We start from the raw sequence: 22,759 nt of genomic DNA, 5'->3' as shown, positions 1-22,759 counted from the left end.
ATATTGTTTTAGACTATATCTACACTTGAGCTGGGGGTGTGATTCCCAAGAGTAGTTATACTCGCAACTAGCTCTCATTGAGCTAGCCAACAAAAATGAGTAGTGTAGCCACAGTAGCCTGAGCAGTGGCAAGTGGCAGCACAGGCTAGCCACCAGGAGTATGTACCCACGGGATCCAGGTGGGTATGTACTCAGCACAGCTAGCCCATGTGCCTATGGCCACTGCGTGTGCTGCCATGGCTACAGCATGCTAGCTGTTATCAAACTAGCACAAGTATGTCTACTCAAATTGGGAATCGGCTCCAAGTGTAGATATAGCCTTCATGTTCTTCCACTTAGTCAATATTAAACTAGCTTTTCCTAAAGAGACTTATGTTTTAAACTTTTATTGCAGTGAATCAGATGATTATGAACCTCAGCCTTGATATACAATAAATACAAACACATTTTAACGTGGGCTATTTAATAGGACATCTAAATGCCATATGTAGATGCTCACCTCTGAACTCAGGGGGAGGAAAATGCTCATTTACGCAAACAAGTGACAAGTTGAGGCCCAGAATGTGCATATCCTATTAAGGAGCTCATGTTTAAAAGCTGGGCTCACAATCTTAATGCCGGTTTAACAGCACTATTGTATATTTAAAAATAATTTATGATGGCAGCCTATTATAAGCCACTCTGGTTATAAGGATTTAATGTCTCAGTGATTTGAAAACTTCAGACACTGACACTTACCGGGTTGGAGGAAATTCCAGGCAGACATGTTTGTTTTGGGAGGGAAGTTAATTTTAGAACAGTTTAAATCTGTTAAGTTCATTGTTCTATCTACAGAACTACATACTCATACACAATTAGTTGACAATATCAGAAAGGATCTTCTGTGCTTCTCTAGCCCAGTGCTTCTCAGCCTGCTGGTCACATCCCCCAAGGGATTCACCAGCATATCAGGGTTTGTGAGCATGCTCCAGTTCTTGGAACTGATACTCTTAGCTTCAGGCCATTACTTGTTGTTGCATCATCCTCAACCACACTCAGAAGCATCCCTCATCTTGTATTCTGTTCCCCCTCCGATTATTTTTATAGACACTGGAGTTAAAATACCCAGTTTATCAGAGATAGGCCTGAGCTACCACTCAGACTTTAGACAAATTTGGCTCTAAACTGTGTGGCTTGAGCCCACCACGACAGCATACTCATATTTTCTCTAATATCAAGTTCCCTTTGATCTCTCTCCGCAGAAGCAAAGAGAGTAGGGGCTTCATCCTGCAAACACTTACTCATATGCAGTTCCATTGACCTCAAAACCACACTCACTCCCAAGAGAAGGACAAGGAAATTTTGGAAATCTTTATAACTTTGATCAAACCCAGCCGCACTTGGCACAGGACCAGAATGACCACAATCCACAAGTCTGGGCAAGTTCAGGACTAGCACTAGAGTAGACTTAGGGCTACTCTAACTTGGACTTAACCTACACTGAAAAGTTTTGCTGATATAGCTATAACCTTCTGTAACCCCCAAGGAGATTACCTAGGTTCCTGGGACGCTGTCTGCTGGCAGCTCAGGGAGAGGCACACTGTCCCTGGTAGGGAGGGGGAGCCAAGGCAGACTCAGAGTCTGTCCAGCAACTAATAGGGAGTGAGATGCCCTTCCCAGGGAGCTCAGAAAAGGGGAGAAGCCATTTTTTGAGACAGTCTGGAGCCAGCCAGGGCAAGGGCAGGACTGGTTGTGTGGGGACCTGGTGAGTCCCAGGCCTGCATGCAGGGTTCCCCCTGAGAACTGGCCTCTAGGGACCTGACAACAGATCCCTCAGCTGGGCTTTTTCTTCTCCACTGATGACTCCCAGTTTGTAGAATCTTTTTGCTGGTAAACTTCCCCAGCCAGGCTGAGTTAGCCCCCAGCTCCCTAGGTGAGACCAGTCACCACATGGTCAGCTCTGTTCAGTCTGCTAGTTCAGGGCTGCTGCCTGCTGTGAGTGTGTCTGGATGTTGGGCTAGGAGACTACAGTTTGGATTTTAGTATAGTTGTGTAATCTGCACCTTAAGGCCTGCACCCGTTTGTGGGGAGGGGAAATCTGGGACCAAAAGCAGCCTGACTCCTGCCTGAAGATGATCCCTGCCAGCAGAGAGCAGCCTCTCTGCAGTGACCGAGGATCATTCATGGAGTTTGTGAGTGCACCATCTTTTAGTTAGTCAGGGAAATTGTTTTGGGGACCCCCTACTCCCTGAACTGTGTCCTCAAGCCAGGGAGTAAGGGTTTGGGGATTTTATAACCTGCTGCATATTAAACCTGTGGAGGGACTTACCACCTCCTCCCATTTGTGAGTCCTTTGGGCTGTACTGAATCCAGTCAGCCACACTGCTAAACCACTGCAGAGAAGATATTGTGGTCATAGGTCATCAAGGGCCTCAGCAAAGTACATGTACCAACAGGACACTAATCTTACATTCGCTACATCAGGTCCCATGACTGGGGAAAGTCACGGGTATTATCGGCCTGGGCACCGGTGATCCTAAGAATAGTGTTTAACCCTATTATGTTATATTTGTCTCCTGTTTAATATAATTACTGGGTTGACTACATTGTATGTATTTGTGTTATTTCTTGGGAGCCTCCAACTATCTGGCAAAGAAGGGGGGGTTACCCTGTGGTTAGAATTTTCCTCCCAAGCAGCCCTGGTGACCCTGCCAGGAAGGAGCGAGTGGGGTGGTGGCACCGCCAAATAAATTTCAGAAGGTAAAATAAAAAAGATACACCCTGCTGAGTGGGTAGTGGGATCCAGAAGAACCCAGACCTGTCTATCAAAACCTGTAAGCAGATTGGCATTAAAGAAGGTAACAGTGTGGAGAGGGGGCACTAGACTTCTAATTTAGACATGGCCTATGTGCCAGTACAACTGCATCTACACTAGGGCTTTTGCCTGCACAGAAATGTCACCCAAAATAAACAAATCCATCCCACTTTTAGTTAACATTGCTATAGTTACAAAAGCTTCTAGTGTAGACCTGGCCTTATACCCAGCTATCCATGGCTACAAGGGGCCATACTTGGAGCTAGGGATCAGCCAGCTTCAGGGGCACCCTGGCCACATCCTTTTCTCCTGGACATTTCCCCCTACACTGAAGGTGAGGTTGGGTGAGGGGTTGCATAGGAGTTGAGACAGCTCTACACACCCCACAGACTTCCCTGTTCGTGGGGCATCTTCAGGGACTGGATTTACAGGCATCCTGGCTGCTTTGTGCTGCCTGAATGGGAGCAAAGATGCAGCATCGTATCTTTTAAATTCCTCCTCCTGTGATATTTTCCAGAGTTCCTAGAAAAAAATTCCACTCTGGAATGAGATGTGGCATGTGAAAAGTGAAGGGACTGGTTTGTTTCAGTGAAGTCAGTGGGAGATGAAGACTATGCTCATTGTGAAGCTTGACTATGAATGGATAGTTAATGATAATCAGAAACAGTTTGTCACTGGCTTCAGATTTTTATTACTACATTGTGTGTGTTTTGTTTGTTATGCAGACAGTTTAGTCAGCAAAGTAGAAAAAGGCCTGTTGGTAACTTGTAATATTTTAACACCTGATCTATCTAGCTGTGAAAATACTTTAAATAATGGGTTGTTTGTTTTTAAATGAGAGGAAACAAAGCTCCTCTTGCAATCAGTGGGAGAGAAGTTCCATTCACATCAGAAACAGCCTTCATCTTCAGAAATAGTTTCACCGCCTAAGATTGGTGGGATAAGGCTTGGCTAGTGTCCAGGTTTCACAGGTGATTGATGCACATGAGCAAAGAAAAACATAATTTTCTCTCCCTTTCTCATCCAGTTGCTTTTCCAGATTTCTGATGGTTGAAAACCTTGGGATGAGAAAGGGAGAGAAAATTATGTTATTCTGTGCTCATGTATATTGATCAGTCACCTGTGAAGCCTGGACAGTACCCAAACTCTACTCCCACATCAGAATGTGATTTGCTCTGCAAATTCATTTAGTTCTTGATAATCTGACACATAGTACATGCCAGTTCAGGGCCCAATCCTGCATGGTGCTGAGCAGCCCCAATTTCTAATCTGGCAGGACCCAAGGCACTCAGGTCCTACTCAGTTAATTTTCACGCTCAAATCAGCGATGCGGAATTCTGAATCTCTGCTACCTGCTTCATTCTATATCACTACTTGGGTGCACTCTTTCTGGGGCTGGGCCCCAAGGTGACAGTGAGGATGACAAACTCTCTCACTTGCCTCCCCCAGTGAAACAGGGCCCAGCCAAAAAAAAAAGCAGCAGCACTGCACAGAGCAGTAGGCTCTCCGCAAAGCCTCAGCCCCCCTCCTTTTTGGAACTGAAGTGCCACCTATTTCCTTTGGAAGAGCCAGTCAAACCCTTGTACCCATGAGGTGAGAGATCGTGCAGCTGAGCAGGACTGCAGTGGCAGCAGGCATCCGTCACAGCCTCAACAGTGGCTCAGTATCAACAGTGCTGCTCTTCGTTGTTCTCTAATGACTTTAATAACTGGTGATATCACCTACCTTTGGACCGCAATGGATGAGGGTGGAGCAGAGTAAAGGATAGGAGGTGAGTTTTGGATACTCCAGAAAGCGCAAGGGAACTAGGTCAAAACCAAACTGCCAGTCTCAAGGGGTTATTGATTAATTTTCAGAAATGCCTTGCACCTGCAGCTCTCAACAGAGACATTGGGTATTCAACACTTCTGCAATATAAAGCCATCTGGTTAAGGTCAAGGGCCACTTCTGAATTCATGATAACTCTGGGAGGGTGGCTGCGAGGGGGGAGGTAATAGGTAAGGATTAATAAGAAAGCAGGGAAGTTTTACAATAACAGGAATGGGAGAGTGTCAGATAGTAAATAAGAAAGGGCTCAAATAAAAAACATAGGGAGAAGGGTTGGGGAAGAAGATGTGTAAACTTTGGGAGACTACCAAAAACCAAATTAAATAAGAGTACAAAAATTAGAAGACTTTAAACAACCCAAGCCTACCCTTGTTTTCCTTCTCTTCTCTTGCCTGTACGTTCTAGACCATAGGCTCTTTGGAGTAGGGCTCTGTCTAGGGCTCATAGCAGTTTGGGGGACACGATATAATTAATAAAAAATGAAAAGAAAAGCCTACACATTAAACACAATAGCCTGATTTCCTTTGTCTCCCGCATGTTCCTAAGACTGGACATCGGAGTCTCTCTCGAAACAGACAAAGGGGCAGATGCTATGTTCCAAGGCTGGGCACTGAACAGATGCTCTAAGCATCCGCATGCTCAATGCAACCACGCCCACCTGCTGGAACCAGACTGCTTCCACGGCCAAAGGATTTTCTGTGGCTGTGTAGGAAGGGTTGGATTTGCCCCAAAGTATGGAGAGGTTCTACCAGCAGATGGATGACAGTGTTTCAGCAAAGGACAGTAGTCCTATATTTATTACTAGCTATTCTTATGGCTCTTGAAATGGAAGGGTCCTGGGCTGTAACTCAATGAGCCATTAAACAGAGGACAGTTATCTTGATAAAGTTCAGAAGATATAATTAGCACAGTAATGAACTGGCTAATTACTGCCACGTGCTCCTCAAAATATCAAAAAAAGAAAAGGAGTACTTGTGGCACCTTAGAGACTAACAAATTTCTCTAAGGTACCACAAATACTCCTTTTCTTTTTGCGGATACAGACGAACACGGCTGCTACTCTGAAACCAGTCAAAATATCAAATGATTTTTAGGTGAATGAAAAGTTCATTTTTTTTCTTTAAAAAGACATTTTCCTGAAAACCATTTCAAAGAATAAACCCCCAACTTGCTGTGAAACGCGTTGTTATAATAGAGACGCAAGAAATCCTTGAATTGAGTATAATGAAAAAACCAAAGAAACCCACACCACCACCACACCCCACTATTTGCAAAACAAATCTTAACAACACAGCAATAAATTCAGAATTAAGGTTCCTAGGTATTCCATTAGGGACCTGTACCATAGAATTCAATGGGCTTTTTTTCCATTGACTTGAATGGGGGCAGGATCACAAGCAATCAAAAAACATTCAATACAGGAAAGATTCCATGATTACTCCTGATCTCAACAGGGTGAAATGCAGCCCTGTGCAGAAGGCCAGCACAAGCCCTGTGCACCCAGAGAATAGGGCTGAAGAGGTGCATAGGCCTTGAGCTGGCCCTCTGCATAGGGTGCCAGGCATCTGGTTTTTGACCGGAACGCCCAGTCGAAAAGGGACCCTGGCGGCTCTGGTCAGGACTGCTGACTCGGACACTAAAAGACCAGTTGGCTGCACAGCAGGACTAAGGCAAACTCTCTGCCTGCCCTGGCTCTGTGTAGCTCCCCAGAAGCGGCCGGTATGTCCGGCCCCAAGGTGCAGGGGCAATCAGGGAAGCTCCAGGTGCTGCCCCCGCCCCCAGCGCCGACTCTGCAGCTCCCATTGGCTGGGAACCGCTGTCAATGGAAGCTGTGGGGGTGGCGCCTGCAGGCTCGGGCAGCACGCACTGTGCAGAGCCACCTATCTGCGCCTCCACCTAGGAGCTGGATATGCTGGCTGCTTCTGGGAGCAGCGCAGAGCCACTTAGCCCCACTGCGCCACCGACCAGGAGCCGCCTGAGTTAAGCACTGCCTGGCTGTAACCCACTACCCAAACTCCCTGCCCCAGGTCGGAACACCCTCCAGCACCCTAACTCCCTCCCAGAGCTCATACCCCACTCCCCCTCCCACACCTGAACCCCCTACCCCAGCCCGGAGCCCCCTCCCACACCCAAACTCCCTCCCAGAGCCCACACCCCGCACCCCCTCCCGCACCCCAACCCCAGCCCTGAGCCCCCTCCCACATCCAAACTCCCTTCTGGAGCCCCCACCCCCTCCCGCACCTCAACGCCCAGCCCTGAGCCCACTCCCACACTCCCAACCCCTTGGCCCCAGCCCCATCCTCCACCCCACAACCCTCATTCCCAGTCCTACTCCAGAGCCTGCACCTCCAGCTGGAGCCCCACCCCCTTGCACTCCCCAACTCCCTGCCCCAGCCCAGAGCCCCCTCCCACACCCTGAATCCCTAATTTCTGGCCCCATCCCAGAGCCAGCACCCCCAGCTGGAGCCCTCACCCCCTCCCACACTCCAACCCCTAACCCAGCCCAGTTAAAATGAGTGAGGGTGGGGGAGAGTGAGCGACAGAGGGCGGGGGCTGGATGAGTGGGGGGTGGGGCTTCAGAGGAGGGGCGGGACCTCGGGAAAGGGGCATAGCAGGGGCATGGCAAGGATGTTTGGTTTTGTGCAATTAGAAAGTTGGCAACCGTACCTCTGCACAAGGGTGAAATTCACCCATAGAGATATAAACAGAACAACTTTGCGATCAGGGTGGAATTTTACAGTCAGGACACTTTGAGTTTTTTATTTTTAGTCGCAGCACTAAAGTTGGGAGTTAGGCACAGTTACATCCTCTCTTCCTAATGGCTGAGTGATTCCTGGCGCTGGACATTAGCGGACCGTAGCCCTTTCCGTCTTCCTAGTCTATGTTTCCATGGTAATGTTCTGCAGCAGCACCCTGAGCAGCAGCTATCAGCAAAATATGGCTACCAAAGAGAGCACTTCGGAAATTACTATTCAATTACCAGCATGGCCAATGAACAGGGCTTTGTGATAGTCATGGTCAGTCTTAAAACCCCCCCAAAAGATCTCTCTCTTTGAAGGGATGCGTTATAGAGCAATCTTCCCCTCGAGTCACTTTACGCTGTAGAATGAGCCATCGGCCTTGTGAGTGAAGGCAATCGTGGCATTTTAGACAATCACTCACTGACACCAGACCAAAGAAAAATGACAGGGGGGGAGGTTAAATGGAATACAAGGACAATAAAGGGATTCAGACCATGGCTAGGTGAACAATTCAGAAGCTTCCCCCTGGGGAGGCTAGCCCCCTGCCCTGCCTCTTCTGGTCAAGGCCATGCCCCCACTCACTGCTCTCAGCCCCTCTGTGGCCTCAGCTGGGGTGGGGTGGGGGGGCTAAGAGCTTAGCCCTTCCTCCCCATGGCTCTGGCCAGGGCAGGGCAGGTATTATCAGTAAAATTAACAGCACCAGCAATTGTATCCATTTAGATAGCTATCTGGTTTGTGAGTCTGAGGGCAAATGTAAGCCATATGGAAGCAGTTACAGTTGCGGGGAGGGACTGTTGGTTAAGTCAGGGGGTGGGCTCAGTGAGAGAAGTAAAGTTACTGTTTAATTTTATCAGTTTGTTCCAAAACCTCCTTTAGTGACACCTCAGTCTGGGACAGTTCCCCAGATTTGTCACCTAAAAAGAATGGCTCAGGTGTGGGAATTTCCCTCACATTCTCTGCAGTGAAGACCGAAGCAAAGAATTCATTTAGCTTTTCCGCAATGGCCTTGTATTCCTTGAGTGCTCCTTTGGCAGCTTGATTATCCAGTGGCCCCACTGATTGTTTGGCAGGCTTCGTACTTCTGATGTACTTAAAAAATTGCTGTTTGTTATTGTGTATTTTGCTAGTTGCTCTTCAATTCTTTTTTTGGCCCACCTCATTATACTTTTCAATTTTCTTGCCAGAGTTTATGCTCTTTTCTATTTTCCTCAGTAGGATTTGACTTCCAATTTTTAAAGAATGTCCTTTTGCCTCTAACCACATCTTTTACTCTGTTGTTTAGCCATGGTGGCATTTTTTTTTGATCCTCTTACTGTTTTTTTATTTATTTGGGTTATGGTTAGTTTGAGCCTCTATTATGATGTTTTAAAATACTTTCCAAGCAGCTTGCAGGCATTTCACTCTTGTGACTCTTTCTTTTAATTTCCATTTAACTATCATCCTAATTTTTGTGTAGTTGCCCTTTTTGAAGTTAAATGCTACTGTGGTGGGTTTCTTTGGCATTTCTTTGGCATTTTTTCTCTTACAAGGATGTTCAATTTAATTACATTATAGTCACTATTACTGAGCAGTTCAGCTATACTCACCTCTTAGACCAGATTCTGTGCTCCACCTAGAACTAAATCAAGAACTGTCTCTCCCGTAGTGGGTTCCCTGACTAGCTGCTCCAAGAAGCAGTCATTAATAGTGTCTAGAAATTTAATCTCTGAGATGACATCTCCCCAGTCAATATGGGGATAGTTGAAATCCCCCTTTATTATTGGGTTTTCTGTTTTCGTAGCCTCTCTAATCTCTCTGAACATTTCACAATCACCATCACCATTGTGGTCAGGTGATCGGTAATACATTCATACTGCTATACTCTTATTCAAGCATGGAATTTCTAGCCATGCAGATTCTATGGTATAGTTTGATTCATTTAAAATGTTTACTATATTTGACTCTGTGCCCTTTCTTTCACATATAGTGCCACTCCTCCCACCAGCACAACCTACTCTGTCATTGCTATATATTTTGTACCCTGGTATAACCATGTCCCTTTCACTGTCACGGTTTCACCACATTTCTGTAATGCCAATTATATCAATATCCTCATCTAATACCAGGCACTCAAGTTCACCCGTTTTAGCACTTATAAAATTTGTCAAAATTGGGTTATCTGCCTTCATGTGGTGTAATTGAATGGGATTCTTTTTTGTTTGACTGTTTCTTTTGAGTACCTACCTGTCTTTTATCAAATTCTGTCCTTTCCCCTTCTCTGGGATATAGAGTATCACCATTAATAAATCTTCCCCCAAAGGATGTCTCTGTCCAAACCACGTGCTCCTCTGCACCTGTCAGCTTTCCCACAACCCTTAGTTTAAAAATCCCCCTACAACTATTTTAATTTGACATGCCAGCAACCTGGTTCCATTTTGATTTAGGTGGAGCCTATCCTTCCTATATAGGCTCCTCCTTTCCCAAAAGTTTCCCAATTCCTAGTAATCAAAATTCCTCCTCCAAACACCATTATCTCATCCATGCATTGAGATCCTGCAGTTCTGCCTGTCCTGTCTAAGTGGCCTTTTACTTGGAACTGGAAGCATTTCAGAGAATGGTACCATGGAGGTCCTGAACTTTAATCTCTTGCCTAGCAGCCTAAATTTGGCCGCCAGGATTTCTCTCCTACCTTTCTCTATGTCACTGGTACCTACATGTACCACAACCACCAGCTCCTCCCCAGCACTACATGTAAGTCTATCTCAGTGGTCTCCAACCTTTTTTTATGCCCAAGATCACTTTTTGAATTTAAGGGCAACCCAGGATCTACCCCGCGCCTTCTCTGAGGCCCCGCTTCACTCACTCCAGGCCATCCCCGCACCCTGCCAGCCAGTAGTGCACCATGTGGCCATGCTGCTCCCGGAAGGGGCCAACATGTCTCTGTGGCCCCTGGGGGAGGCACGTGGCTCCGCATGCTGCCCCTCTCTGCAGGTACTGCCCCTGTTCCTGGGAGCTGTGGGGGTGGTGCTTGCAGGCAGGAGCAGGGTGTGGAGACTCTTGCCCCTCCTCCCCGGCGGGGCTGCTGCGGGCATGCTGGCTGCTTCTGGGAGTGGCATGGGGCCGCGGCAGGCAGGGAGCTTGCCTTAGAGTCAGGCAGCCCTGCTGCGCTGCTGTGGCTGGAGATTGCAATCAGCGGGGAGAGTCTCCAGGATCGACAGGTTGGTGACCACTGGTCTATCTAGATGCATAACCTACGCACCTGGCAGGCAGTTCACCACGTGGTTCTCCTACTCATCACAAACCCAACTATCTATATTTCTAATAATCCAATCCCTCATTACTATTACCTGTCTCTTCCTAATAACTGGGGTCTGTGCAAGAGGATACCATGACATCATCTGGAAGGAGGGTCCCAACTATGGGATCGTTTCCTTCCTCTCCAGCTTGATGTCTCCTTCCCCAAGACTTTAATCCTCCTCCACAGCACACAGCTGGTCAAGACTCAGAATGGGACCGCTCTACTGTGTCTCAGCTATATATCTCTGTGCCTCCCTTAGCTCTTCTAGTTCAGCCACTCCGTCCTCCGGAGACTGTACTGAGACCCTGAGGGGCATGAGTTGCTTGCATCAAATGCACACACATCCCTCTCCTCCACAAAGCAGGTGCTCATACATGCTGCATTCAGTGCAATAAAGCGGGTAGTCCCCCACCCTGCTGATGGAATTCTGCCTGCAATATTGGTACTCTTTGAAGGTGGGAATTATTTGTTCTTTGTTTGGGGGCGGGGGGGGGGGGGGTGAGCTATTGGTCTAAGTCTGGAGTATATTTGTTAGGTGTTTCTGGCTCTCATGCTCCCTATCTACACTCTCTCACAAAATTCCCCTGATTGCTACCTCCTCTGGTTGCTTAGGAGCTGGCTTTTTAAACCTCTGTTCTCCCTGAGTTAGCCCCGCCCCTCTTGTCAAGACATCCTTAAGGGCTTAGGGATCAAAGGATTGCAGGATAGAGCCTTGTTAGTAAACTCACATGCCTTAATGTCTTTTTTTCTACACATCAGTTATTTTACCAAGTGGAAGGAGACATGTGCTTGAAGATAATTGAAAATGGAAACCACAGAGATATCCACATCAGAGAAGGGGAGGTAAACTGGGGTTTGTTCTTGTCATTATTGCATGTGTTAAATGACTCTCATAACAATTATTTCAAATCATCCTTCCACTGCATTCCATAAAATAATGATCAGGTCATGATTAATAATATTTTGAATTCAATATAATAAATTCCATTCTAAAAGGTACCAAACCACTACACAAACTATAAATTGCGCGTAAAATTTCAGTGAAAAGCAGCAACAACTGGGATATAAAATGGCAGCCAGACACAACACTGCAAATAGTGTGGAGGAGGGAACATTTTGTCCAAGGACATTGGGGCAAATCCTTGTTCATTTATTTACAAAGTCTCCGGGTTTAACCATAGTACTAGCCTACTTAGGCAGGTAGCTGCTGGAAAACAAGTTTATTTCCAAACTGCAGTCACAGACCCACACACAGTTTGTCTTCTTTCTCTCAGATCAAGTACGTCCTATTAGTCTGTTGGGTCTGGAGAGAACCACATGCCCTGTCAGTCAATGACAAGCACTTGTCATGTTGGAGAAATAGTCATGGAGGACTAATTTAGGAATCCTGTTGTGCTAACAACAAGCTTTCCTTTAATTTTACTTACCACTGCTCAGAAAGTATAGTAACTTTCTAGATCTCAGGTAGGGTGACCGGTTGGTTCTTCATTTTGATTGTCTAACAGCCATGAATGATACAGCTGGCAAGAGAGCAGCTCAATATCTGAGAAGGCAGTGCCCGCTGCTGAATGAAAGCTTGTCATTAACAAGACACCAGCCTGAGAAAGCTAGCAACAGCATCTGTTTTGCTGCTGGTATCAACGTGCGCTCAGTTGCCAAGAAACATCATATCAACAGGAATAGAGGAAAAGTGGGAGGGTGAACAAAGGCCTGCGAAAAAGAAAAGAAACCTACATGACACTGTTATATTTATTGTTTCCAATATCTTTGTCTGGGCAGATGTTTCTCCTACCTGCCAGGATACCACATTCTCCTCAGAGGTATGCAAATACTGTGGGACTCGTGATCGAGAGGAAAAGGCTAAACACAGAAACAGATGGACTCAGGTGAAATGTAGTTTTCTACTTTGGACATAGAGCTAATCTGTTAAACTTCAAATATGAGAATCAGTTATTGTTTCACTACAATATTGTATTCTATTTCTTTCCTGGTAAATTATAAATGGAAATTTCATGTATTTATTACACACACAATTTAGAAAATGGGTTAGCTAATGTGTTCCTCATTGAAATGTTTTATACAGATCTGTCATATGTTTGCACTTACATATTAACTTTCATCTAAGGATCTCAGAATACTTTAAAACCATGAAACAAGCAAGGTTTACAAGATTATTGGCACACTGTATCGTTAATTTCATTTAAAAACCAAAAGATAGAGAGATAGCGGAGACTTGGCGAAATTTACACAATTTCTGAGCGGCAGAGTCAGGAACAGAACGTATGTCTACACCTCTAACTACTAGACAAAAGTCTCTAAATCAACGGTGGTTCAGAATGGCTCTGTGTTTTTCAGTTTGCTCACGCTTCCATTGAAATCAATAGGAATTTTACTGTTGACTTCACTGGGAACAGGATCAAGCTTTGGTCTTTAGCTCTGCTGAATTTGTTAAGTGTTTAACAATGCAAGTCACAGCAGTGACTTGGGCCAATTTAGGAGGGGATTGCTGTTACTGTCTGTATAAGACTGACGGGTGGCGAGTTGTATGGGCCCATGGTGCTGTGCTCCAAGAATATTCAGAGCACGGGGCCCGGCTCCACCAATGTTCGGGGCTGGGTCTCTTCCCTGGCCCCGCCTGCCGCCCCTGTGTGCCTCCCCCGGAGCATCTCCTGGCCCCCGGGGTGATTTACAAGGGCTCGGGGGCCCGCGCCGCCACCACCGGCAGCGCAGCGGTGCTAAAGCAGCTTCCTGCCCGCCCTCACTCCGCACGGCGCGCTACTCTAGGAAGCCGCCAGCATGTCCCTGCAGCCCCTGTGGGGGGTGTCTCCGCGTGCTGCCCCTGCCCCTAGCACAGATTCTGCCATTGGAACTGCGGCCAATGGGAGCTGCGGGGGCGGTGCCTGCGGACAGCGGCGCAGGGAGCCCCCCAGTCCCCCAACCTAGAAGCCACTGCCAGAGGGGGGTGCGGGTCACTTACAAGAGCTGCCCAAGGTAAGCACTGTACCCCTCACCCCCCACACACACCCCAACCTCCTGCCCCAGCCCAGAGCCTGCACCCAAACTCCCTCCCAGCGCCTTAGGCAGGTGTGTGTTGGGGGGGGGGACCACTACGACTTGGGCACCACCAAAAATTACACAAACCTGCTGCCCCTGAAGACTGACCAAGCTGAGTTTTTGGCTATTCATGTGATTTACAGAAGGCTTAAACAATAGCAGTAACAGAGTTACCAGTTTTTTCATTAGCTACATTCAGGAAAACATGACATTGAACAGCTGTGATCTTTCTATTGGGGCATGTCACAGTAGCCAAAAGAACTCCCTATAGTAGATATTCTGAGCTAGAGGACTAAATGTGTTCAACTGGGAAGTCTAGAGAATGAAAAAAGAACTGAGAATAGCACCTTTCAGAAAGTCACCTGAATGGATTCTGAGTTCCAGGCACACCCAATATACTTGAAACACTGTTCAGCTACAGCACTGTATCTTCCTTTCAAAACAGCTCAGAGTCATCTGCATTTATAAAAAATGTCACTTGGTTTATTTCCAGAAACCAAAGATACATTGAACTGGAAACACAATAGACTAATACTTGAGGAAACCTTGTATATCTGTAGTTTAAAACTGAAGTTGTTCACCAACATTAAATAGAATCACCTTTCCTGGTTAAAACGGCTGCTTCCCAGATGTAGTCTGTAAATGTTAGAGAGGTTTCAGAGTAACAGCTGTGTTAGTCTGTATTCGCAAAAAGAAAAGGAGTACTTGTGGCACCTTAGAGACTAACCAATTTATTTGAGCATAAGCTTTCGTGAGCTACAGCTCACTTCATCGGATGCATACTGTGGAAAGTGTAGAAGATCTTTTTATACACACAAAGCATGAAAAAATACCTCCCCCCACCCCACTCTCCTGCTGGTAATAGCTTATCTAAAGTGATCACTCTCCTTACAATGTGTATGATGATCAAGTTGGGCCAGAGGGGGCATATGGTTTCTAAGAAGCTCATGTAGAGTTGTTGATTCATGGACCGATATATTCTTGCTTTCATAACCTGTGGAGAAATTAAAGGAATTAAAAAACAACATCTTGTTTGCAATTGACAAACTAAATTGTATTCAAGTACACTTTTCAGTAAATAGCTACTCTAACAAATAATGCAGATTGCATGTTTAGTGCCTGTATGGGTAATCAGCAAAATCTTAATGATAAGAAAGTGGTCGTTGTCGCTGCCAACCAATGACAGAAATTAAGAGTAGGAACTTACAGTCCAGTATTTGATGCATCTAACATGGATCTCACTTTCACTATTCTAATATTCCCAGGCACCATATCCCACTTTTGAGGCTGCACTGGAATTAAGTTTAATCGTAACACTGAATTTTTCACATATTATATATTATTTTTATATAAATTAAAAGTGTCCAGGCAAAGAAAAACATTCAAGCAAAGCTAGAAATTCAAAGTGGCCAACCCCCCAGGCTATTTCTAAATCCCTGTTAAGATTATTAGGCGCAGCACTATCAATAAAGGGTTTGTCTACCCTGCCTCATAGCTCGGACTACAGGGGTGTGAATAGCAGCGTACACCAAAGTGGTGCTCTGTAACTCCCCCAAGTGGCTGCTGTGGGTGTGAACTGAAAGGTTCCTAGTTTGCGTTAACTTAATTCTCTTCAAACAGGGGCCTTCAAATATGGCAGCCTCACTCATTCCCACAAGAAACACCCAAAGAACCTAAGCAGCCTGACTCCAGGACAGTTTCCCATTCATGGATCACTAGGCACAGATAGACACTTAAATCCAGGCTACCGGGAGGTACCTCTCTCTGTGAGAGGGGCAGGGCTTAACAGACACCCATCTCCTCAGCATCTCCCAGTGGCTAGCTTAGACAGCTTCCCATCTAGCATGTTGGCTTTTTGTGGATTGCTTTCTCAGGTGCCTATCTCTCACCGTTCACTGTATAGGGAAGCCAGACACGTAACTGCTTTGTGGATCACAGTGTTGTTCCTGTGGTTGGTTGGTTTTGTTTTTTGTTTTTTTTTAGGTGCTTAGAAGTTAGCCACCATGACACTCAGTGCTGCAACACCTAAGTCCCTTTGTGGAGCACACTCTCGGTGACTCATCCAAGGTTGCTCCACAAGACTGTGTTAGAGCTGAAAATAGGACTGAAGAGTCCTGACTCTCCATGCTAGCCACTAGAAAACACTGTCCCTCTAATGCACTATACTTATTAATAAAATGTAGCTCATTGCATTAACTCTAAAGATGCTATTTTTTTTAAAAAAATAACCATTATGCAAAGGAATGATTTACTAATGTTGTTACTTTGTCAGATATTATGTTGGAGAATCAACCAACGTCCTGTTTGAAAGATGGTTTTATTGTGAGGATCTTGGCACACAACTTATACCGATAATCCAAGAGTAAGTCTCTATTTACTTTTCTGTTTATGCTGCATTTTGAACAATGTTAACTGTAAAATTAGTAACCGTCCTACAAAGAGAACCTCTGCCCGGTAGTGAGCATGCACAGCTCCCACTGAAGTGGACAGGAGTCGAGTGTGTACCACACCTTACAGAATTATACCCTGTGCAGCGCACTGGACCAAGACAGAGCATGGGGAGATGTTTAATGTAACGGGAATTAAGTTTCACTGTAACACTGAACTGATGTTAGCGCTGTGCCTGATCATCTTTATGGGGATGTAGAACTAGCCTGGGGGTTAGGTTACTTTGATTTTCTAGCTCTGCTTGTTTGACTGTTTCTGTTTGCTTGGACTTTTAAAATATATAGCGAAACCTTAAAAATACAAAAACAAAAAAACCCACCACAGTTCCTTCCTGAAATTAATTCTTTGGAATTGCAGGTAAGACTAAGAAGGCCTGCTCAGTTCCACTGGGATATTATTAATGGGTAATCAGTGTTTTGCTAAACTTGCCCGAGCGTGTGAAAAGCAAATGTCTCCAGGCAACATGTAAACTTGTCCATTGATGTAAGTGAGTTGCTGTCTTCTCCAGAAAAAGAAAGGGAGTACTTGTGGCACCTTAGAGACTAACAAATGTATTTGAGCATAAGTTTTCGTGAGCTACAGCTCACTTCGTCAGATGCATGCAGTGGGAAAAAAAAAACAAAACAAAACAAAATCCGATGAAGTGAGCTGTAGCTCACGAAAGCTTATGCTCAAATACATTTGTTAGTCTCTAAGGTGCCACAAGTACTCCTTTTCTTTTTGCGGATACAGACTAACATGGCTGCTACTCTGAAACCTGTCTTCTCTAAATGGTTCATAAAGGATGAGCAACTAGCAGAGCAAGCTTTGTATTACAGGATGGCAAGGCAGTCGCCCAGAGCTGCAGAACATGAAGTCAGCAAAATGTTTAATGACTATTGTGTGAATGACTTTGGGTTGGAAAGTGCCTTAGGGCCAAATCCTCTACTGGTGAAATTGGCATAGCACAATTGAAGTCAATGAAGCTATGTCTAGTTACACCAGCTGAAGATCTGGCCCTATCTATTTTGCAGATTGCTTATGGTAGTACACAACTTCATAGGCTGTGTTGCTACATAATCTCAGCCTACAAAATGTGAACATTAAGTTTTAGTGATGCTTAATGTTTCTTATTGCAGGTTTTTCAACTCAACACAATATCACACTGGAAAACCAAATCCAGGTAATGAAATGATTGTCCCAATTACAAAATTAATTTACATCTGAGTAATTAAGCAGCAATGATTTTAACTGAATTAAAGTTCTGTTTTTCCTTTCTCGCTGCTTCTGTAAATGAAAGCTACTTTGTAAGGAAAATAGCCACTCTCTTTCCCTGCAACAGAGACAAGAAAAATGCATATGTATGAGCGGAATTAGTACCTAGTCTGCTTATGTGAGGACATCAGAATGAACTATTTAGAGAATTATATAGTGCAAGATCTAAGAAACTCTGTTCTGCTTCCACACTGTTTGAGCACCATGCAAGCCAGAGTGAGATTATAGTAAATCAAATCACCACATCGCACAGTTATTTCTCCTCCTTTACACAGGATTGTGTATTTTATCCACACTCTGAGAGTAGGGTTGCCAACTTTCTACTTGCACAAAACCGAACACCGTTGCCCTGCCCCCTCTCTGAGGCCCCTCCCCTTCTCCAAAGCCCCGCCGCTGCTCACTCCATCCTCCCTCCCTCTGTCGCTTGCTCTCCCCACCCTCACTCACTCGCTCATTTTCACCGGACTGGATCATGGGATTGGGGTGTGGAAGGGGGTGAGGGCTCCAGCTGGGGGTGCAGGCTCCAGGGTGGGGCCAGGGATGAGGGGTTTGGGGTGCAGAAAGGGCTCTGGGGTGGGGCCAAGGATGAGGGGTTTGGGGTGAAGGAGGGGGGACATGCCGCTGCTTCCAGGAGCCGCGCGAAGCCACGGCAGGCAAGGAGCCTGCCTTAGCCCTGCTGACCGTACTTTTAACGGTCTGGTCAGCAGTGCTGACCGGAACCACCAGGGTCCCTTTTCAACCGGGCGGTCCGGTCGAAAACCGGACACCTGGCAACCCTATCTGAGAGAAAGGGCACTTACCCTCAGGTCACTCAGGGCCTGGTCCAAATCCCATTGAATTGCCCTGGCTTCACTAGGCCTTGGATCAAGCCCCAGTGCTGATTGCAATTGTGTTGCCCTAGAGTGGCTACTTAAATCACTAATCTATTTTCAAGTCAGCCCTCAGATTGGAGTGCAAATCTCTTCTCTTTGAGGCCCCCCCAGCAGCCCAGAGAGAGGTAGCTAAGCAGACCTAATTCCCAATGCATTCAGTGCTAGGTTGACGGACGAATTCTTCTGTTGCCAAGCTATTGCCTCTCGGGGAGGTGGATTAAATACAGTGACAGGAAAACTGCTACAGCTGTAGTGCTACCATTGTGCTGCTGTAGCATTTTAAGTATAGACATAGGCTTAGAGAGTATGAAAACTTTGTATAAAGAGTATTGTATCTGACCCTATAATGGGATGTTAAACTGTATTCTACCATTCAGCCATTAGGTGGTGTCATGTGTAACATACCTTATCTGAGCTAGTAATAGCTAGAATAAGCACTGCATTGAAAAAAGAACAGGGGTACTTGTGGCACCTCAGAGACTAACAAATTTATTAGAGCATAAGTTTTCGTGGGCTACAGCTCACTTCATCGGATGCATAGAATGGAATATTTAGTAATATATATATATAAAACATGCATACATACAGATAAGTTGGAAGTTACCATACAAACAGTGAGAGGCTAATTAGTTAAGATGAGCTATTATCAGCAGGAGAAAAAAACTTTTGTAGTGATATCTTACTATAAGTAAGTTCTATGCATCCGATGAAGTGGGCTGTAGCCCACGAAAGCTTATGCTCTAATAAATTTGCTAGTCGCTAAGGTGCCACAAGTCCTCCTGTTCTTTTTGCGGATACAGACTAATACGGCGGCTACTCTGAAACCTGTCACTGCATTGAAGGATCTTATAGTGAACACATCTCTAGTGTATCCCCAGGAAGGAAACTCTGTAGTCAGTCCACATGTGATTCAAGGGCCTGACCTGCAACTTACCATGTACAAGAGCTACATGAGAGACCCAGCATCAGTATTGTGTTCTCATATACTCCTGGCAAATGGCTTTCTGACAGAGGAGGACTCTGTGCTTTCATGGGAAGCAAATTTTGTCTTCCCAAAAGCTCACTTCTACTTACCTCATAGAATAAACAAACTAGTTTATTCTAACACGGGTGTCTCCCAGTGTCCAACAGGTACAGACTGTAGAGCTGGAATCTAAGGTAGTCTTGCCTTGTGGTTAAAGCACTGGATTAGGATTTAGAAGATGTGCGTGCAATTCCAGACCTGTCACAGGCTTCCTTTGTGATTTTGGGCAAGTCACTTAATCTCTCTGTGCCTCACTTCCCAATCAGTAAAATTAGGATTGTTTTCCTCCTATTCTTTGCCTGTTTGTCTATTTAGATGGTAATCTCTTTAAGGCAGAGACTCTCTCTCAATTTATACTCATATAGTGCCTATCACAACGGGGGGCCTAATTTCAACTGGGGCCTCTTAGGTGATATTGTAATAAAAATAATATCCCCAGTCTCACACATCATCCATCCTTGGTCAATTTAATGATTCCCAATAAACACGAGTAAGATATATTTGAGCAAATCCCTTCCATATCAGAACTGGGAGGTTGTAGCTCAGGAACAAGTGAATTATATTGAGCAGGAAAAAAAATGTAGAATACTAAATATTAACATTGGCAGTATTTTCACAGAAAGTAAGAACCACAGGCTAGACTGTCACATGCCATAATATTTCTTGAAGCTTTTGCACATAGAACTACAAGAAATTTTACATAAATCTAGCAAGGAAGATCTTTCTTCTGTTGTTGTTCAAAAGTCCTCCAAAGCCCAGGAGGCTAGGGAGAGTTTAATTAGAGCCAAAGGAGATGTTTTCAAGAGAAAAAAATTAAGCACTTAAGCGTATTACATTTGTTCTGAGCTCATTACATCTTTTTTTCCCCTGAATGATTTCCCACTTGGATTTAGCAACTGAATCCAGAATACAAATATTTTCACTGGTTTTTGGCTTTGCTCTTGCCCCAAGTAAAAGGCAATCAGAAAAATTCTGTGCAGAATTTCAGCCTGGTGAACAGCTCAGTGCTCCTGATCCGTACTTCTCAGAGACAGTAATAAACACAAGCTTCCAGAAACAGCTTCTGTTGTGCAAAAAAAGCCACACATACCCTAATATTTTTAGAGTTGCAGGAATTTTAGCTCCCAGCTCCCATTAAACTCAGTTGAATTTGTGTATCAAACCCTGCACAAAGCCTTGGGTAAGCTAGTAACAAAAACTACTAACTTCTCAAGTTGTGTTCCGCTGATGGAGAATATACCCCCCAGAGCCGTGATTTCCTCTGGGATTTATAATTTTCTCTCCTTGGTGTAATTCAAGGATCAGCATAAGATGTGTGCAGTATGCAAATCCAATTGAAGCCCCAGGTACCTAAGTGGTCCACAAATCTTGTGCTGGTCCTGGGCAAAGAGGTGAATTTCAAGCCAGGCAAGCAGTCTGCATCTAAGTCAGCAGCAACAGGGCTTCAGCCAAAGCGCTCTCAGCCTCATCTCCACATGAGTCCCAGCTGTTCCACAACCTCTGCAGAGAGACAGACAAATAGAAAAGGTAAAAGAAGCAAGAGAAAAATCTCCAGAGAAAGTCCTGATAGCACCTGTTTCATTCAGGAAAGCTATGAATGGAATCAATCGCTCCATAACTATTTTTGACTTGAGCTAAGTTTCTTCTTGGTTATTTATTTATTTTGGGCCAATTTTTGGCCTCAGTTAACACTAAGGCAATCCTACTGAAATCAGGATTTACAAAGGTACATGCAAGGGTACAGTTAAGCCTTTGGGATTAATTTTAAAAGAATGCCTACATTTGTGTGTGCTGTAAGTGAGAAAAAATATGTATGCAAAAACTGGGCAGGTGCCTGTCTAAATAGCCGTTTTCAAGGACAATCACGTGAACTGCAATCATGCACACATTTTTGAATGCAGACCTCAGGCCTCCTGTGAAACTACCTGTTACACTAACCTGAAGTTTTGCCATATGGGGATAAAAGCTGGCTTACCCACCACTTATGTAAACAAGAACTCCTCCTCTTATTTCTAGAATTAAACATGTTTCTAAAAAACCCCTGATTTGGGGTCCAGGAAAGGTATCAAATACATTTGTTTTATTATCACAGTCATGATGTGTGGAACTGTAAGTGCCAAAATAACCATGGGAGTTTGGGAGATTCAAAGAGATTCACTTGGGATTTCCAGCTGGAAGCCAAAGTGCCAGAAATCTCATCAGAGAACCTGATATGGTGACAGTGCTAGCCCAGTTTTGCAGACTCGGAAAGTTCAGATATGTTCAATAAGCTTCAGATAGGTATCCAAGGTCTGGGTTGATTATTTGAACCAAACCCAAATTAAGGGCACGTCTACAAGGTGCATTTGTCTGCACCAGAGGGGTGTAAATTCTAGTGCGCACTAGCATGTCGCACACTAACTAGCTCATGTAAACCCTGCTGGCCTGCACTAAAATTCCCTAGTGCACGGTAATGTAGTCCTGTTTCAAACAATATCATATTAACATGCACTTGGGAACTTTTAGTGTGCACCAGCAGATTCCACATGGGCTACTTAGTGTGTGACATGTTAATGTACACTAGAATTTACGCTCCTCTGGTGTAGACAAATGTACGGTGTAGACAGGCACTTGATGTTTGCTCATCACTAGTAATGGTCAGCAATGGCTGTGCCTGAAAAGCTTCAGAGATTTGGTTTACAAAAGCATCCAAAGGTTCAGAAGCTTATCTGGTGTTCCCTGAAATAATCCACACTTAAAATCTGGGCTCAAAAATTTGTGCCAACTGTCTCTCTTCTAAGACATTTGGTACCTGTTTCCAGGTGGGATGGAAATGTTGTCAGAATGTCTGCAGAGAATTTAGGTGCCCTAAAGTTTAAACTAAAGTTTAATGAACTTCACTAAAGATTTTATAATAGGGTTGATTTTCTCCAAATGGAACTACCTATTTTTAGTCAATATATACCAGTGCCTCAACAGCTACAAAGGGCTTTATGAGGACAGCACCATGGATATAGAAGAATATGGTACAAAGAGCCTGAGTCTGCTGTCACATCACATACACAACTTGCACTGTTCCAGTGCATGGAACAACTGCAGCATTGGCTTCAAAGCCTAGTGAGTACATAACCAAGTCTTTGCTCTTGGTAATCACTCAGCATAGCGAAAACAAAAAAATATATGAACAAGTATGAAATGTTGTGTGTTTTACTCATCAAGTTGTGGGGGGAAAGACATAATGTAGTCTAAAGCCTGATCTACACACACATTTGCACTGGTTTAACTAACTAAAGTATTCTATGAATTGACTAACTAAAAGTATTATATAAATTATAGCTGTGAGCTAAACCAGAGTAAGCCGGATTTAAACCAACATGAGTGTCCACATTACAAAGCTGCATTGGTTTAACATCATACCTTTTGTTAATCCAGTGCAATTGTTGTGCTTAGACAAGCCCTCATACCTTGTTGTGAATCTTGTGCCATTAT

General features: G+C 44.7%; 1 protein-coding gene and 1 long non-coding RNA gene across 2 annotated transcripts in view; one reads left to right on the top strand and one right to left on the bottom strand.

Annotated features, from left to right (window-relative positions):
* The window catches only part of LOC102930437 (3-hydroxyanthranilate 3,4-dioxygenase), a 52,977-nt gene that overhangs the window by 8,201 nt on the left and 22,017 nt on the right, over window positions 1–22,759 (top strand). The window contains exons 3-6 of the mRNA XM_007066077.3: window positions 11,399–11,482; window positions 12,419–12,525; window positions 15,966–16,055; window positions 17,260–17,303. Of these exons, the coding sequence (XP_007066139.2) occupies window positions 11,399–11,482; window positions 12,419–12,525; window positions 15,966–16,055; window positions 17,260–17,303 (325 nt within the window). The remainder of the gene's footprint in view (window positions 1–11,398; window positions 11,483–12,418; window positions 12,526–15,965; window positions 16,056–17,259; window positions 17,304–22,759) is intronic.
* The window catches only part of LOC122465204, a 74,435-nt gene continuing 66,227 nt past the window's right edge, over window positions 14,552–22,759 (bottom strand). Inside the window, exons 2-3 of the long non-coding RNA XR_006289872.1 lie at window positions 20,642–20,791; window positions 14,552–14,687 (exon numbers count right to left, since the gene is read on the bottom strand). This is a non-coding gene — a long non-coding RNA (uncharacterized LOC122465204). The remainder of the gene's footprint in view (window positions 14,688–20,641; window positions 20,792–22,759) is intronic.

The sequence above is a fragment of the Chelonia mydas genome, chromosome 3, assembly GCF_015237465.2.
Source record: "Chelonia mydas isolate rCheMyd1 chromosome 3, rCheMyd1.pri.v2, whole genome shotgun sequence".
Lineage (NCBI taxonomy): Eukaryota > Metazoa > Chordata > Testudines > Cheloniidae > Chelonia > Chelonia mydas.
This window is presented reverse-complemented; position numbering and strand designations above follow the sequence as displayed.